We start from the raw sequence: 17,643 nt of genomic DNA on the forward strand, positions 1-17,643 counted from the left end.
CTAGTGTTCCTCTTTCCATTTTTAAATCTGTTGAACCTTCCCCTTTAAAAAAAACAAAACAAAACAAAACCCTTTCATTCATTTTGTACATTTGTGTTTTCCCGTTTAGGAATGTAATCAACTCCTGTAGATCAACCATCACCTCTCTGTGGACAACTCAGGATTTTTGAGTCATCTTCGACAGTTTCCTCTTCCTGAAGATGCAGTCATCAAATCTTGATAGTTCCTTTATCTTTTAGTTGTAGATGGACACAATACCTTTATTTTATTTATTTTTATGTGGTGCTGAGGATCAAACCAGGGCCTCCCACATGTGAGGGAAGCACTCCACCACTAAGCTACAACCCCAGACCCAGTTCCTTTTTCTTTTGGGGGGGGTGGGGAGAAAGGGTGGGTACCAGGGATTGAACTCAGGAGCATTCAGCTACTGAGCCACAATCCCAGCCCTATTTTGTATTTTATTTAGAGACACGGTCTCATTGAGTTGCTTAGCACCTCACCATTGCTGAGGCTGGCTTTGAATTCAATCCTCCTATCTCAGCCTCCTGAGCTGCTGGGATTACAGGTGTGTGCCATGGCCCAAAACCAGTTCCTTTTCTTTAATATTTATTTTTTAGTTTTAGGTGGACACAATATCTTTTTTATTTTTATGTGGTGCTGAGGATGGAACCCAGTGCCTCATGCATGCTAGGTGTGCACTCTACCACTGAGCCACATCCCCAGCCCCTAGTTCCTTTTCTTAATATCAGCTAAGCATGTCCTTTTCTTTTCTGAAATCCAAGTGGCTCTGGAACTAGACTGCTGGGCTGGAAATATAACCCTACCACTTACTATCTGCATAACTTCAGGTAAGTGATTCCACCTTGCTACACCTATTTTCTCATCTATAAAATAGGTTTAATCACAGCACCTATCTTTCTGTTTTTTAAAAATATTTTATTTTTTAGGTTGTAGTTGGATATAATACCTTTATTTATTTTCATGTGATGCTGAGGATTGAACTCAGGGCCTCACATGTGCTAGGCGAGTGCTCTACCGCTGAGCCACAACCCCAGCCTCACAATATCTACCTCGATAGAGCTGTGAGACATAAATGTTCTATCCTATATTCCTTTCTCTGATCTCATCAAATCCTATCTTCTCTACACCCCAAAACACACTGGGTTCTCTTCATCTTTACCACCACCACTTTCAAGTCGCCATTCCTTCATCTGGGCAAATGGAGTGCTTCTTAACTCACCTTCCTGCTTCTATCCTTGCCCTTGTTCTCCTCACAAAAACCAAGGTGACTTTTCTTTAAAAGGGGGGGCGGGGCTGGGGTTGTGGCTCAGCGGTAGAGTGCTCACCTAACATGCACTAGGCACTGGGTTCAATCCTCAGCACACATAAATGTAAAATAAACATAATGTGTCCACCTAAGAAACTTAAATTAAAAAAAAAAAAAAAAAAGATCATGTCAACATCTTGTTTTAAAAACAAAGCAAACCCTTCTAATCCAATCCTACTTGACCCTTTTAACCAGATCTGGACTTAGGCATGTCCTACTTGACCCTTTTAACCAGATCTGGACTCAGGCATCTCCCTCACCTTCCCTGCAGGAAGGAGTCTTTGATATTACCAAGAGGTGTTCTGTCAAAGACTGCAACTCTGTCCCAAATTCTCTAGACTTCAGAGCCATGAGGGAAGGGAACACTATACCAGTCTTCACTACTCTGTCTCCACTCTCTCTTCACTACTCTGTCTGCAGCACAGAACCTAGACATAGCAAGGTCTCAAGAACTACCTGTGATAAATTTCCCCACCCTGTGGCAGTCCTTTCTTTGCACGTTCATTTAGAATATCCCATTACCAGGTCTTCCCCCAGCTGGTGCCTCTCATCTTTCTGGTTTATCAGATTCAATAGTCACCTCCTCAAACAGGGCATTTCTGACCACTTTATACTGGCCATCCCCATCCCCACCCTTTCTTTCACCTACAGTTTTATTTTCTTCGTCGCAAGTATCACACTCGGATTTCTTTTATGGCTTGTACAACTCCCCTCCATCAGTAGGTAAGCTCCATGAGTTTCAGAAGTTCCTCTCGACCGTTTTATTCTCTGCTGTATGTCTAGGACCTAAAATAGTGCTTCCATGAACTTGGAAGTTCATGGAGACACTTGAGACTTTTATACTCCATACATTACTGTTCTATAATTTCCCACAACCAGAGTCTGTTCAACAAAAACAAAACTCCACTCCTATCAACCTCCTTTAACTCTCTTCCAAAGTTCTAAGCCCAGGAAATGCAAAGCAGAGGTAAGGAAATGAATACAGGACTCCTGGGTTCCATACCATGCAAGTCACTATAGAGTAGGTCTATCTGACCACCTCATCCCTGCCTCTTCCAGTGAGATCTTAAAGGAAGAGTCTGGTGGGTCAGACTCGCCATCAGATCTTTCTAGATTCAATCAATCAATCAAGAGCGGATAATGACTGGGACTGGAGGACAGTGAAGAGGGGAACTACCATTAAGGCCCAAAAATGTCATGGGATGATTTGGCTCAGCAACCAAGAGATTGAGTTCCATTGTATAGAACCAAAACATGTCTCTAAGATTCTCTGTCATCATTTCATATTTATTCAAGGAAAAAACTCTTTCCAAACTGAAACTCTCAGGAAAAAGTTCTCATTTCACTGAGGCTGCTAATGGGGTAGGATTGAAACCTGGGGTTGCTAAGGACCATCTCTGTAACCACAAAGCAGAGTCCTGAGGATAAAGCTAACTTAGGGGAGAAATGAGAAGATTGAGAATATTATTTGAACTCCTGGATGCAGCTTTTCTTTGTGGTGCTGTGGACTGAAATCCCCCTTTTAAACCGCTTTGAGATAAGGTTCTATTGCTCACAATTTGAAATCCTCCTATCTTGACTATACAAGCCACTCTGTGCTAACACTTAGCACTTCTAGGCATTGTTCTAAGTATTTCTGTACTAACTTAGTCCTTATAACAATTCAATGCAGTAGAATTACTCTCTTTTTTAATTGTGGAAATTAAGGACAAGAGGTTAAATAACTTGTCATAGGACACAATACTGGTAAGGGATGATCTGGGATGCAAATCCTATATGGCCCCCCAAAGTCTGCATACCTAATCAACACTGTAACACCCCACTGGCAGCCACCCCTATCTGAACTGAAAATCCAACTCTCTGATCCATGGCACTACAATCAGGACAGACAGGGTCCAAAGACCTTCTATCAGTCCCCATTTCACCATACATAAAATGAGAACAATCACAGTTTCCCTTCCTCATAGGCTTCCTATGAATATGAGATGAGATAGCACAGAGTTAAGTACTTAAAAAATTCAATAAACAGTAGTCATTATTAATATTACTCTGTAGACCACTCAAGAACTATAGAGTAGTGCAGCTGGAAAATACTACCAAATGAAAGAGATGTCTTCTTTCATCTGTCCACAGGTGAACAGAAGTGACCCCATGAGTGAGAAATAAGGAGGCATTCTTGTGTTTGATCCATTGCTTACGTTGTTTTCTCTGTTCGGATGGCATCCCATCACTGCTCCAACTCTTGTGGAATACTCCCCAGCCCAAATACCACTTTTCTAGGAAGTTTTTCCAAATAAAAGGGCTCCCTCTCACTGCTGAATCCCCACAACATATAATTTGTACCTCATGCTCTGCCTGGTCTCCCTGCCCAAGCCTCTACCGAACTGTGAGGCTCCCTGAAGGCAGCTACCAGTGTTTACCTAGAATCTGTTTCCTCTTGGGAAAAAAAGCTGAGAGCGCTGGGGAAGCACCAGACTTAAGGGCTAGGGGAGAAGAGAAACCAATCAAAATTGGATGAGGCAGGTCACCAGTAACAGAACTTGGGATAGGTTAGCACAAAGCAAAGTCCTATACATAGGAGCACGTAGGACAGGAAGAGAGGCAAGGGGACTGGGTACAGAGAAGAGGTGAAAGGAAAGGGGGCGTGGGGAACTAGTGCTGAACCTGAATGGGGAGTGAGAGCTGAAAACCATGGGCTACCAGTTCTCCAATGATTTCCAATAACTCATGGAATGCAGATCCCACCTGGTAGATTGAGAGAGGAACAAGACACATTCCTGTACTTCCAGAGCTCCCAGGCCAGTGAGGCTGAGTGGTCAAATATACCAAAAACCACCAGAGAGAAGGTGAGTGGAGCTCCAAATACAATGGAGGGCACTTGTCAGTTTAGACACAGAATGAAAAGACCGAAATGTGCCTCCAAGGAGGGCGCTTATGTGAAGAGGGATGAATGAGGAGATGAGAGGAACACACATGTTCAAGGAGGTAGCAATTTAAAGCAGAAGCACCTAAGACTTGGGGGTGGGCTGGAAGGGTAGAGGGAAAGCCAGAGTGAGAAAGTGCTAAGGAGGATATGAAAGAGAATCATGCACAGGCAGAACGTGAAGTAATTACTGAGAGTGGGGTGACCTTATGGAGTCAAGATCCTTTCAAGGTTAAGGAGTCTTTTTGGAGGATAGGTACTTCACAAAGGGGACTCCCAGGAAAATGGGAGTGGGGAGCAGGGCTCAGAGGCAACTCTGAACCATTTTTCAGGGATTTTTTGTGGGGAAAGGAAAGTCAGCCTAGAGGGCAGAGGTTCTGAAAGTTAAGCATGCATCAGAATCACCAGAAGGGTTTGTTAAAAACTCAGGACTGCTGGGCCCTGCTCCCAAGTTTTCTGATTCAGCAGGTCTGGGTAGAACCTAAGAATGTGCATTTCTAGCAAGTGCTGCAGCTGCTGCTAGTCCCAGGAACAGACTTTGAAAACCACTACTGAATAGGAAGAGGTTTTTCAGTGAAGGATCCCTCAAAGTGAAAAGGAAGAAGACTTCCGAAAGGAAAATGGGGAAAGTTCTCAATAAGTCTTAAGTGAGAGAGTTAAAAGTCTATCTCTGAAGGAAGATGGTCTTTGGGGGTGGAGCCTAAAAAAACTATCCAAGAGAAAACTCTTTGAACACTGGGATTCCCAGTATATATGTGTGAGTTTGGGGAAAGGGAGAATCTTTAAAAGCAGACACAGAGGATTGGAGGGAGAAGTCTGGAGGATACTGGGGCCTCTGAAGACATAATGGGAGAAGGAGGCTCAGAACCCATAACGGTCTCTGAGCTGGTTTTGGAGGAATGATAATGGTAAAGATAAAGGGTGTATATAAGGTCTTAAAGGCAGTAAATATGACACACTCCTGAATAAGGTTTCTTAGGGGCTATCACAGGGGAAATGTAAGGGAGCATTCTGAGGAAGTCTCAGAAAGTGCTGGGTGTTGCTGATACAGGACAATTTTGAAGAAAATTCTCTTAAAGTTGTCTGGGGAAGGTGTAGTTTTCTGAAAGTTCTGATAGAGGGATCTTTTCCCCCCTAACTCCTCAGACATTTCTGTGAGAAACCTGAGTCTCCATAAGGGCATGGGGGGAAGTGGGAAGAAACCCTTCTGAGGGGGACCTAGGAGTGTCAAGAGTAGGATTTTTTATTTTGGCAGGATATTAAGTATGCGTGTAGGGCCTTCTACAGGGGGTTCCAGCACATTTAGGGGACCCTGAGGGAGTGATATCTCTAGGAAGGTCTCTTCTAAGGCAGGATTTGAGTAATGATTCAAAGGGTCCTGAGTGTCAGGAGGGTCTCTGAGAAGGATTTCCCAGGCTATCTCAGAAGGGCTCCAGGCGGTTATTGGGATCCTTTGAAAGGGGGGGGGGGTCCTGAAAATTATATTTCAAAGGGGTCATGAAGAGGATCTTAAGAGTTTTATTGGAGTTCTAAGGATGTTCTTTAGAATAAAGTTAATCTAAAATAGGTCCACAAGGCGGGGGGAACTTCCAAAACCAGGTTATCTAAGAGGGGGTATTTATTCATTTTTTTTTTGTACCGGGGACTAAACCCAGGGGCACTTAACCACTAAGCCACATCCCCAGCTCTTTTTATTTTGTATTTAGAGACAGGGTCTCACTTAGGGCTTCATGAGTTGCTGACGCTGGCCTTGAACTCACAATCCTCCTGCCTTTGCCTCCCCAGTGGCTAGGATTACAGGCATACCAAACGGAGCCTGGCTCTAGGAAGGGTTCTCAAGGATATGGGAGACAATGAGTGAACTTTTTGGAATATGTATTATGTGTTACTGGGAAAGATTTGGGATTCATTAAAGGGGTTCTGGAAGAGGTTTTCGGAATTTGGGAGAAAAATTCTCTGGAGATTTCGGGCAATTTCTGGAATCTTAGAATAGAGGTAGAGAGTCTGGCAGAAGGACTGTTGGGGTACCTGAGGATAATCCCTAGAACATCTCAGGGTGGGGAGGTGTGAGGAACATGGAGGTCTCTGGGAGAAATTTGGGGGGATCTGCGGAATGGTCCAAAGGAGACTGTGAAGCGGGAGTGTGCACGGAGGATGGATGCAACAGGGTGACTGGGGGGTCCTCCAGATGAGTTTCAACGGTCAGGCGTTTCAGTGTGAGTAAAATTGGGGGGAGGGGCGAGGAGGGGGAGGAAATCTTCAGGGGAGATATTCAGGGTTCATCGGGGCATTTGGGATTATGGAAGGATATGAGTGAAAATCTGTAAGGAGAGTTCTGGAATCGGGGTGGGTGGGAGGAAAATTCTTGGGATGTGTGAGGAGGAGACTGCTGGGATGTGCGAAGCAGGTCTGGGGAGGGGGTTTCTGGAATGCCCGGGGGTCTGGAGGCGATTTTGGGGGGAGGCCTCGGAAGGGGAGGTTTTGGGGGTGACGAGGGCGGCTCCTGGGGGAGACGTGAGGAGAAACGAGGAGTGGCCTCCACGGGATGTTTTCCGATCGGGAAGGAGGACGGGGACCCGGGGCCAAAGGGCGGGGGTCTGCGGGGAAGGCTGCTGGGACACCCGAGGGTCCCCGGGAAAGGCGGTTGAAAGGCGAGGGCTCCTCTCTGGGGAGGCCTTTCGGGCCGTAGGCGGCGGCCCCAAGAGCTTCCGGGGCTCTCCCGGCTGACCGGCGCGGCTCGGAGGGAGGTCCCCGGGCGGCCCCGGGGCGATCCCGAGGGCGTGAGGAGGTTTCGGAGGGAAGCTTCCGAGGGAGCCCGGCAGCGAGAGTGGCGGCCGGCTGCGGGCTTCTCTGGCGGGCCCGGCCCCCGGAGGCCCGCGCTCCGCGCCCGCCGCCGCCCGCGGCTCGGGGTCCCTGAGGGGGCGGGGCCGCCCGCGCGGCCTGGGTCGCCCTGAGGGGAGCCCCGCGCGCCCCGACCCGCCGCCGCCCCGCGCCCGCCCGCCCCGGCCGGAGACTCACCGCCTCGGCCTCCGCCGCCGCCGCCGCCGCCCGGGCCTCCTCAGGCCACCGCCGCCGCCGTCGCGCCCTCTCTGGCCCGCGAGCTCCCCTCCCTCCTCCCGCACCGACCACCGCCGCCGCCACCGCCGCCGTCGCGCTGCGTCACCGCGCCGTGCGTCACCGCCCTAGGCCCCGCCCCGACGGGGCCACCGCGCGCCGGCATTAGCTTACGCCCGGGTGACGAACGGCGCGCCAGCCAACGGGCGGCGAGGGCAGCCCGAAGGGCGGGAGGTGTGCGCCGAGAAAGGCGGGGTCCTGACCAGGAGGGGAGCGACAGGGCTGGAACGAGGCCCAAGAGGCCCGCCCCCTCCTCAGAGGGATTGGTCGGACGTGGGGGTGACGGGCAGTCCGCCAGGTCTGGGGCTCGGGCGGAGGGCGGGGAAGGGGAGGGGCGCGCGCCAGGTTTCCAGGGCAACGGGCCCGGCGGAGCCCGGGATTGGACCTCCAGGCCCGCAGGGGGCAGTCTCGCGCCTGTCTACCTCACGGCCCGGAGCCAAGTCACAATTCCTCATTCTGGCGTCCAGGGCCTTTTCCCCGCCCCTCGGACACGCCCCACCGAGGGCCTTTACCCCGCCGCCGGGGAGCGTCTGGCAGAGTGCGCCGGGCTCCAGGGTCCCGGCGCCCCGGCCTGCCTCTGTGAGCCCCTCGCAGGCCGGACTAGCGAGGCGAGATCGACCCTTTAGGCTGGACATAGAGAAGGCGTAGTTAGCGCTCCGCGTAAAGGAGGCCGTCAATAAACGGGAATGATTGCTACGACTTTTGTTGTAATCTAGTTAATCCACTAACTGTCCAGCTTCGGGGTGAATTAATCAGAATGGGGCCCGTGCTCAGAAGGTTCTTGGGTGACACAGACGTGGCTTGTTACAGGAATTCAGAGACATGCAGTCGGGGTGGTGAGAAGTGAGTTGCAGCCAGGTGTTTGACCACTGGAGGGAGTTTGGACCACGGGGGAGCCAGGGAAGGGATTCAAGAAGGACAGGGTCATGGCGAGTTGGGGATTTGGGGAGGTGTCTCTGGTTTATATATGGAGGGTAGATTGGAAGGAATGGCACTAGGATCCGGGGGTCCAGGGAGGCAGCTGGGGACAGGGGCAAAAGAAGGGTTGCACCAGGGCGGGACTGTGGACAGGGGAAGAGGTACAGGTGGGAGGGACGCCCAAGAGGTCGACTGAACAAGCTCTGAAACTGGCTGCGGGGGAGGGGAGTCCAGGACAAAGCTAGAGTTCTGTCTGGGAGATTGACCCCCGGGGAGAAGCTCAGTGCGGGATGCCCAGCAGAAAGGGTACCCAGCCGCCGGAGCCTGAACCTTGAAGAACTGCAGCTGGAAACCAAGGTTAAAGGATCGTGAAAGACAGTAGTTGAAGCTCTGGGAGTAAGTGACCTAGCCCAGGGAGTAGAAAGAACCAATGGAGACTGGACCTCATAGAACCCTGAGAAATGGGAACATTTGAGAAAAGGAATGACACTCTCAAGGATGATTGAGAACGGACAGCAAGAGAGAGAGGAGGAAAACCAAGTGTTGGCGGCCTCACAGATGCTGCGAGGAGGCCATTTCATGCCAGGGTGGAGGACATCACAAACCCTGCCTACTACATATAATCACTCCTGCTGTATGGAATGCTTGTGCTCAAATCAATGCTGGTTTGTTTATTCATTCACTGAGATTTCTTGAGTGTGTCAGGCTCTACTCAAGGAGGTAGAAATAGGACAATGAACCAGACCCCCCCCCAAAAAAAAAATCCCTGCTGCTGTGAAGCTTCCACTCTAGTTGAGGGACACAAACAATAAATAGCAAAATACAATGTAACTTGGTGGTAAGTACCCAGAGAAAAACAAAGCAAGCTAAAGGGATGGAGTGGGGCAGTCAGAATTATTTCAGATAGGGAACAGCCTCTATCAGGTGAAACTTGAGCAGATAACTGAACAAATGAAGGAGTGATCCAAGAGGGAAAGAATTCCAGAAAAAGGGAACAGCATATTCAAAGGCCCTGTGGCAGGTCATTTACAGAATCAAAGAGGCTAACATGACTAGAGTGGGGTGAGCCCAAAGGAGAATAGTGGAGGACAAGGTCTAAAAGGAAGTGGTAGGGAGAAATGCAAATAAATATAGTTTTCAAGGTCACTGCAAGGACTTTGGCTTTTACTTTTATCCAAAGGAGATGGGAGCCATGGGTGGGTTTTGACAGAGATGTCTTTTTTTTTTTTTTTTTTTAACCATGCTGGGAATCAAAGCCAGAACCTTACACATGCTAGGCAAGTACTCTGCCACTGCACTATATACCCCAGGGATGTCATCTGATTGGTTTTATGAAGCTCCCTGCAGTTATGTGAAGAATAGATGGGGGGGTAGGGCAGAGTCAGGGAAACAGCATCGAAGCAGCTGCCAAATCCAGGCAGGAGATAAAAGTGGGCAGACCTAGGAGATGGGCTCAGGGGGGAGAAATGGCCAGCTTCTGGTTATATGCTGGAGTCCAGAGCTGACCAGTTCCTGTGTACGTTGCAAAAGAAAAGATAAGGGTTAAGCATGAGCAGGACATCCAGGTGGAGATGGGAAGTCTGGTGTTCAAGGCGAGCCCCAGACTGGAGAAAGAATGAGGGTGCCCTTTTTGAAAACTGGGTGAGGTCAGAGCAAATTGAAGTGTCGCAAGGACTGAGCTCTGGGGCACTCCAGTGTCAGGAGAATCAGCCAGAGACTGAGAAGGAGCAGTCAGAGGAGTAGGAGGAAAACCTGGCCAGTAGGTCGTCCCCAAAGCCAAGATGATTCACGGAACAGGTAGTGAGTGACCACGCTGGACCCAGCTAATGAGGACTGAGAACTGACTGTTAGGTCCACACCAAGGATGGCCTGAGTGACCTGACAAGGGGTATCAGTGGAGAGGGCGGGGGAGGAAGCCTGGTTGGAGAGGGCTCAAGAGAAAACAGGGAGGGGAAATAAAAGGCAGCAAGTGCAGATGACTCTTTTGAGCAATTTTGCTGAAAAGGGAAGGAAATGAATGAGCAGTGGTTGGGCAGGCGGTAGGTTTTTTAAGATGGAAGGAATATGCCTGTAATCCGGGCTACTTGGGAGGCTGAGGCCGGAGGATTGCCAATTCAAGGCCAGCCTCCACAACTCAGTGAGACTGTGTTTCAAAATAAAAAAAATAAAAGGAGCTGGGGACATTGCTCAGTGGTAGGGTGCCCTTGGGCTCAATTTCCAGTATGAATAAATAGATGAAGAAAGAAAAAAGAAAGGAAGGAATGAATGAATGAATAACATTACATGTAGGCGCAGGGGAAAGATTCAGTAGAGATTATGAGAATATTGATGACAGGTGAGAGAGGAAGAGTCACGGAGATACCCTTGATCAGGTGGGGTGGGGCTGGGGACAGGTGGGACACCTGCCCGTCATGAATCAACAGGATGAGCAAAGTAGAGGTAGGACCCTGGGGAAATTTTCTTTTGTGTGCTTGAATTTTCTCACCAAAAATAATTACTTTCCTTTTATTTCTTCTTTATATAACAGATTATTATATTGATTTTTAAAATTTTATGTTGTGTAAGTAGGTCACATGACCTAGGAATTTCATTTCAAAATGGAAACCAGGGCAATATAAAACTATTTTTTTTTAAAGTAGGGGTATGGAGTTGAACATGGTGGTACACACCTGCAATCCCAGCTACTCAGGAGGCTGAGGCAGGAGAATGGCAAGTTTGAGGCCAGCCTCAGCAATTTAATGAGACCCTGCCTCAAAATTTAAAAAATGAGGTGGCATGTAGCTCAGTGGTAGAGCACTTGCCTAGCTTTGGCAAGACCCTGGGAAGCTTGATCCCTAATACCACACACATAAGAGGGATACAGGTCGGACAGGGCTTGACTCCATTGTTGTAGGGCCTCAGGACTATTATGAGGTCTTTGGGTCCATGAGATTGAATAAGTGTGTAGGAAAAAAAATTCCCTTCTTTCAGACAATATGGAGGTGACTGTCCATCAACTGACGGAGGGAGTGTGACTAGCAAAAATCTCTGTATCACTCTTTTCTTAACTCTGGGATTCGGATATTTCAGATAGGGATAAATAACCCAGGAAGGCTTCTTGGAAGAAGAGAAGGGCAAAAAGCCAAAATTATCATCTACTTTTTTTTTTCTTTTGGCACTAGGGATTGAACCCAGGATGCTTAACCACTGAGCCATATCCCCAGCCCTTTTTATTTTTTATTTTGAGACAGGGTCTTGCTAAGTTGCTGAGGCTGGCCTCAAACTTGCAATCCTCCTGCCTCAGCCTCCCAAGCCACTGGGATCCCAGGTGTGCGCAATGGCACCCGGCTAGCATCCCTTCTTTGTTGAGCACCTCCACCTTGCTGGGCACCATCAGGAAGGGAGCTCTTTTGTCCTCATGACAATCCCAACTCAGAGGGGCAAATTTACATACTCAAGTCAGTGGCAGGGGTGGGCAGTACTAGAACCCCGAGCCGAGTGATGGCAAAGTCTGCCAGGTCCTGACAGATGGCGGGAAGGAAGAGGGGGAGGAGCCCCCGTGACAGTTGTCCCAGAAAGGGCATAAACAGGATGTGGTGTTGGGTGAAACCTTCCCCCTGCCCTGCAGCCCGCCCCCCGCAGCCCTGGTCCCCACTCCTAAAAGACAGCGGAACTGAGAAAAGAAGAGGCCCGTGGACAGGAGAGACCATGGTCAGTGGCCAGGGGCCAGCGGGAAGGGCTGGGGGCTGGACTAGGGTTGGGGCAGGGGCTGGGAGGGCCCTGAGTAGAGGTGGGATGGAGGGGTCACCGGGAGGGACCGAGACCCAACTGTGGCAAAGAACTTGGCAGGGAAGAGAGACGGTGGTTCAGGACTCACTCCAAGGCAGCCACCTCTGGAGGGAGGGCTGGGATTAGCCCCTGCCCTTGTCCCCCCAGCTGCGTCCTGGGGCGGCAGGCCCCTGCCTCATGTTCACAGGCGCCTCCGATGGGCCAGTGGGACCCCCCTTTTCCTGGTGAATGCCAAAATTCAGGTTTGGGGAAGGAAGGAGGGCGAGGCCAGACGGGCTCAGCCCTTCCTGGTCCCTCCTGCAGTCTGACTCGCTGGTGGTGTGCGAGGTGGACCCAGAGCTAAAGGAAAAGCTGAGGAAATTCCGCTTCCGAAAAGAGACAGACAATGCGGCCATCATAAGTGAGTGACATCTGTCCGCACGGAAGGCCAGGAGGGGGAGGGGACAAGCAGGGAGGGCCAGGCTGGCGAGGTCCCTTGGATGGGAGGGGTGTCTCACCCCCGTGTGTCATCCCTCCCCAGTGAAGGTGGACAAAGAGCGGCAGATGGTGGTGCTGGAGGAAGAATTTCAGGTGAGGGGCCGAGTGGATGGGACCCCCAGAGGCACAGGGTGGGCCTAGGGAGCACAAGGGACTGGACAGATGCACAGAGCCCCATATTAGGGACCAGAAAGTTCTGGTGCAGTGGTGAGCCTAGGCAAGGGACTTCGCCTGATGTTTCTGTGTGTCCTCTCCTGTGACGTGGGGGAGAATAGATCCATGGAGTCGTTGGCAAATCCAATGGTTTAATCCTGGTTATGGTCCTGGAACATAGTACATGCTCAATAAAGTGGTGAAGATAATGATAGTACTTCCTGGGCACCTGAGTTTCCCGGGTAGCTAAGAAAAAGCTAGCAGGAGATTTGATAAATGGATGGACCTCACCCTCTTATGGCCCCACTCTTTTTATCAGTCCTATGGGGACAATCATAAAGCTTTTTGTCATGGTGTCATGATAAGGATTTATGAAGAGGTCATAGAGCCTGGGGCTGGCACTCTTGGCCTGGGGAGGGTGCCTAGCGGTGAGCTGGGCTCTCTCAGGCCCTCTGAAAGGAAGTATTCATCATGGGAACACAGATTCACATCTGAACTCTGCTGCTCCGATATCTGCAATCTTGGACAAAGGACTTGACCTTTCTGGGTCTTAGTTTCCTCAACAGTCAAGTGGCCATAATAATAGGATCTACCCCATAGGGTCCTGAGAGAGCTCAATGAATTCATCCATTAGATTAACCTTAGAATAGTGCCTTGGTTTATAGTAAGTGCTCATTTAGTGATGGTCATTTTGTTTTGTTTTGTTTTGTTTTCTTCTCTTTCTTTTTGCCTCAGAATATTTCCCCAGACGAGCTCAAATCGGAGTTGCCAGAGAGACAGCCCAGGTATTCTGAGGGGAGGACCAGGCTGGGGGAGCCGGTAATGATGGAGGTATAGGTTGAGGACTGCTTGGGCTCCAGTCCTATGCATGGACTCAGGATCTCTGTGTTTCAGGCCAAGAGTTCATATTCTAGAACTTTTTATTTTTCAGAACTAGGAATGGAACTCAGGGGTGCTCCATTACTGAGCTACACCCCATCCCTTTTTATTTTGTGACAAGTTCTCCCTAAATTGCTGAGGCTGGCCTTGAACTTGCAATCCTCTCGCCTCAGCCTCCCAAGTGGCTGGGATTATAGGCACGCATCAATGCGGCTGACTCATTCTGTTTTTTTTAAATAAAGATTTCCTTTTTTTTTCAGTGCTTGGGAATGCTTTAGGTAGAAAGTTTTTTTTTGTTTTTTTTCTTTTTGTGGGTTGGAATCTAGGGCCTCACACGTGGTAATGATAAGGTAGAATCCTGGGTGAAGCCACATGGGCCTGGGGCTTTTTTGAGGAAGAGCTCTTCAACCATTTCCGCAAAATTGATCTGTTTAGATTTTTCACCTCAGTTGAGCTCATTTGGATCCCTGGCTCTAGGTCTCAACAGGGATCAGCTTTGTGGGCGATCGACAGTTGCATAGGTATACTCAGAAGGGTCATCACACCTGAGGAGGTCAATTTGACATTCTTTATGGTTTTATCTTTGAACTTGTGTTTTATATGAAGTCTGGTGGGACAATGGAACATGAGCTGGGGGCCCAGAGCCTTGGCTCACATGAGGGCCCGCCTCCTGCCACCTCATCTGGATGGGTTCTCTGCTTCTGCCTTGTGGGCATGAGGACCTCAGGGCCTGGCCCACAGCTCTGCAACACAACTTTGAGGGGGCTCCTGTGGGCATCTGCACTTCCTTTACAAGAACTCACAACTTTAGCTGGGTGCAGTGGTGCACACCTCCTAGGGGCTCAGGAGGCTGAGACAGGAGGATCACAAGTTCAAACCCAGCCTCAGAAACTTAGTGAAGCCCTAAGCAACTCAGAAAGACCCTGTCTCTAAAATTAAATATGAAATAGGGCTGGGGATGTGGCTCAGTGGTAGAGTGCCCCTGAGTTCAATCCCCAGTACCAAGAAAAAAAAAAAAATAGGGCTGGGGATGTGATTCAGTGGTTAAGCGTCCCTGATAAAACACACACACACAAAAACCTCACACAACTTTAAATCACAAATTTAAAACGACTCTAATCAATATAGAGAAAGACCGCAGAAGAAAGAAAAAATATTTTGCTGCTTTCATTTTATTTTGTTTTGGTACTGGGGATTAAACCCAGAGGTGCTTTACCACTGAGCCACATCCCCAGCCCTATTTTGTATTTTACTTAGAGACAGGGTCTCACTGAGTTGTTTAGCACCTTGCTTTTGCTGAGGCTGGCTTTGAACTCACGATCCTCCTGCCTCGCCTCCTAACAAGGGCTTTGCATCTTTGTTTTTGTACACTGGGCTTGGAAAATTATGTAGCCAGCCCTGGTTAGGGCCCAGGTTCTAGTATACGGGACAGTATCGCATAGTGTTTGAGCATTCATTGGCGATAAATTTCCTGGGTACCAATCTTTGCTGTATCCATAGACTCTTGGGCCTCAGTTTTCTAATTTGAATTTTGTAAATAACTATAGCACCTATTTCATAAGTTTATTGTGAGTTCAGTAAACCCTTACTATTGTCATAAGGCAGATTGAGAGGTAGATAGATAGACAGATAATAGGTTGCAGTGCTGGGGATTAAACCCAGGGCCTTGTGTATACTAGGCAACTGCTCTACCACTGGGTTATACTTCATCCCCTCTTGCTATTATTATTTGTGGTCCTGAAGATTGAACTCAGGGCCTCACTCATGCTAAGCAAATGTTCTACCACTGAGCTAAATCCTCAGCCCTTTTTATTGATATAGGATCTTGCCAAGTTGCTGAGGCTGGCCTCGAACTTATGATCCTCCTGTCTTAGCCTCCTGAGTAGCTGAGATTACAGTCATGCATCACTGTACCCAGATGCTGTTATTATTTTCAATCATTTATAGTGTTTGAGTCAGTGTCAAGCCTCAGTTCTGAGTCTCAATGAAGAGTCAGGCTTGTTGGGCTGGGGATGTGGCTCAAGCGATAGTGCGCTCGCCTGGCATGCGTGCGGCCCGGGTTCGATCCTCAACACCACATACAAACAAAGATGTTGTGTCCGCTGAAAACTAAAAAATAAATAATAAAATTCTCTCTCTCTCTCTTTAAAAAAAAAAAAAAAGAGTCAGGCTTGTGGATTTGGGGAGTGGCTGTTGGGCCTGGGCTTCATCCTATCCTGAGTGTGAATTCCCTTTCATGATATAGGTTTGTGGTCTACAGCTACAAGTACGTGCATGAAGACGGCCGAGTGTCCTATCCTTTGTGTTTCATCTTCTCCAGCCCTGTGGGTGAGGCATGGCTCTACCCTTCCTAAGGAACAGGTCTTAGATTCTGGGTATGGGGTGTGTACGCCAGGGTATACGCATGCAGGCATGTACATGTGCATACATGTATGTGAAAGTGTATAGGTGCCTGTGTTACTGTGTGTGTGATTATGTGTTTGTGTGCCAATGTGTACAGGCACCTGGGTTAAGAGTGTGAACATCAGGCTGTGTGAACCCTTGTAACCCAGCAGCTTGGGAGGCTGAGGCAGGAAGATCCTGAGTTCAAAGCCAGCCTCAGCAACTTAGTGAGGTGCTAAGCAATTCGCCAAGACCTTGTCTCTAAATAAAATGCAAAAAAGGGCTGGAGATGTGGCCCAGTGGTTGAGTGCCCCTGAGTTCAATCCCTGGTACCAAAAAAAAAAATAGGCACGAATATGGGGCATGGGGCTGGGATGTAGCTCAATGGTAGAGCACTTGCCTAATATGTGCAAGACCCTGGGTTCCATCTCTGACACTGAAGAAAAAAAATGATACAAGGAGAACACGTGCGGAGCCCTTGTGTGAGCAGCATGTGGCACGTGCAGTAGTGAGGTCAGTGCGGGGGGGGGGGTGGGGGGTGCTCTGATTCACCAACAGCATCCTCTGACCTCAGGCATAAGCCCATCTCTTTTACCTAGAAATTTCTGTCTGGCCCCTAAGTCATTTCCAGAGGCCCTCAGGACAAATCGAAGCCCCGAAACAACCTAAAAACTCTGAATTACAGCTTCAGAGACTCCTAGAACAGCTTCTAAGACGCTCTGAAGACTGCGAGCCTGCAGGCCATGCCGAGGTTTGTCAGCCCTTCTGGGCCCCCAGATGTGCCCTGTCCTCTCTCCTACACAGGCTGCAAGCCGGAGCAGCAGATGATGTACGCGGGCAGTAAAAACAGGCTGGTGCAGACAGCGGAGCTCACAAAGGTCCTGGGGCACGGGCTCCCCAGTACAGGCGGAAGGGTCCGGGGGCTGGATCCGAGGGAGGCGGGCGGGAGGAGGCTCCAGGCCTGAGTCCTCCCGGATCGGATCCGAACGCTGAGCTTGCCCTCGTCCAGGTGTTTGAGATCCGAACCACCGACGACCTCACCGAGGCCTGGCTCCAGGAGAAGTTGTCTTTCTTTCGTTGACCTTTGAGCCAGGAACCTGAATTCATGATGTGTGAGTCCCCAGCAGGACCGAAGCCTCAGACGCCGTAGGATCGGAACATCCACGACTGGAAACACATTAAAATGCCGGAACTCAGAGACCTCGGTTCTGTCCTGTCGAGTTTCTGCCGCTCACAGTCCTGCAGTACCAGCCTGTGCCGGCAGGGGGCGGGCCGACCTCGTGATCCAAGAGCGGGGAAAGGACCCTGTGGGAGAAAAGGAGGTGCCCACAGGATTTCCTGGGGAGGCTGGAGCTGCGGGAGGTCTAGGTGTCCTGGAAAATGTGGGGGAACAGCTGAACCCATGCACGGGTCACTCCTAAGGGGAACAAGGACACCTAAGAGTAAAGAAAGTAGGGTATCCATTTCTGTCCCAGGTTTCTCCACTCCTAGGCTCTGGGCTTCACAGACATGAGCCTCCGCTTACTGCTGTTTTCCTCCGCCGAGTCCTCAGGTAGAAAAAAGATAAAGTCCAAAAAGTTTCCAAAGGACCAAACATAATTGCTCCAGGAGGCTGGGAGCTCCTGGGGTGGTTGACTGGGGAGGATGCAGGCTTGAGGGTCCAGGGCCGTGGGAAGTCCCCCAGGATCCCAGTGGACCCCAG

General features: G+C 49.6%; 2 protein-coding genes across 3 annotated transcripts in view; one reads left to right on the top strand and one right to left on the bottom strand.

Moving 5' to 3' along the window:
• The window catches only part of Samd4b (sterile alpha motif domain containing 4B), a 41,214-nt gene extending 33,866 nt beyond the window's left edge, over positions 1–7,348 (bottom strand). For both annotated transcript variants that reach the window (XM_076838787.2, XM_076838788.2), the window contains exon 1: positions 7,269–7,348. The gene's annotated coding sequence lies outside the window, so the exon portion shown is untranslated. The remainder of the gene's footprint in view (positions 1–7,268) is intronic.
• A 4,528-nt stretch (positions 7,349–11,876) lies between these two features.
• On the top strand, positions 11,877–17,230 carry Gmfg (glia maturation factor gamma). The gene is made up of 7 exons (XM_076837450.1): positions 11,877–11,972; positions 12,354–12,450; positions 12,571–12,620; positions 13,416–13,465; positions 15,805–15,887; positions 16,746–16,819; positions 16,951–17,230. The coding sequence occupies exons 1-7, from the start codon at positions 11,970–11,972 to the stop codon at positions 17,020–17,022; spliced, it is 429 nt and encodes a 142-aa protein (XP_076693565.1). The 5' UTR covers positions 11,877–11,969; the 3' UTR covers positions 17,023–17,230.
• The last annotated feature ends 413 nt before the right edge of the window (positions 17,231–17,643 follow it).

The sequence above is a fragment of the Callospermophilus lateralis genome, chromosome 18 (genome assembly GCF_048772815.1).
Source record: "Callospermophilus lateralis isolate mCalLat2 chromosome 18, mCalLat2.hap1, whole genome shotgun sequence".
NCBI classification, from domain to species: domain Eukaryota; kingdom Metazoa; phylum Chordata; class Mammalia; order Rodentia; family Sciuridae; genus Callospermophilus; species Callospermophilus lateralis.

Coding starts and splice junctions, on each gene's coding strand:
- Gmfg (XM_076837450.1), top strand. Junction 12,621..13,415: donor TGCTGGAGGAAGAATTTCAG/GTGAGGGGCCGA, acceptor TTTTTGCCTCAG/AATATTTCCCCAGACGAGCT. Junction 16,820..16,950: donor AGACAGCGGAGCTCACAAAG/GTCCTGGGGCAC, acceptor GCCCTCGTCCAG/GTGTTTGAGATCCGAACCAC.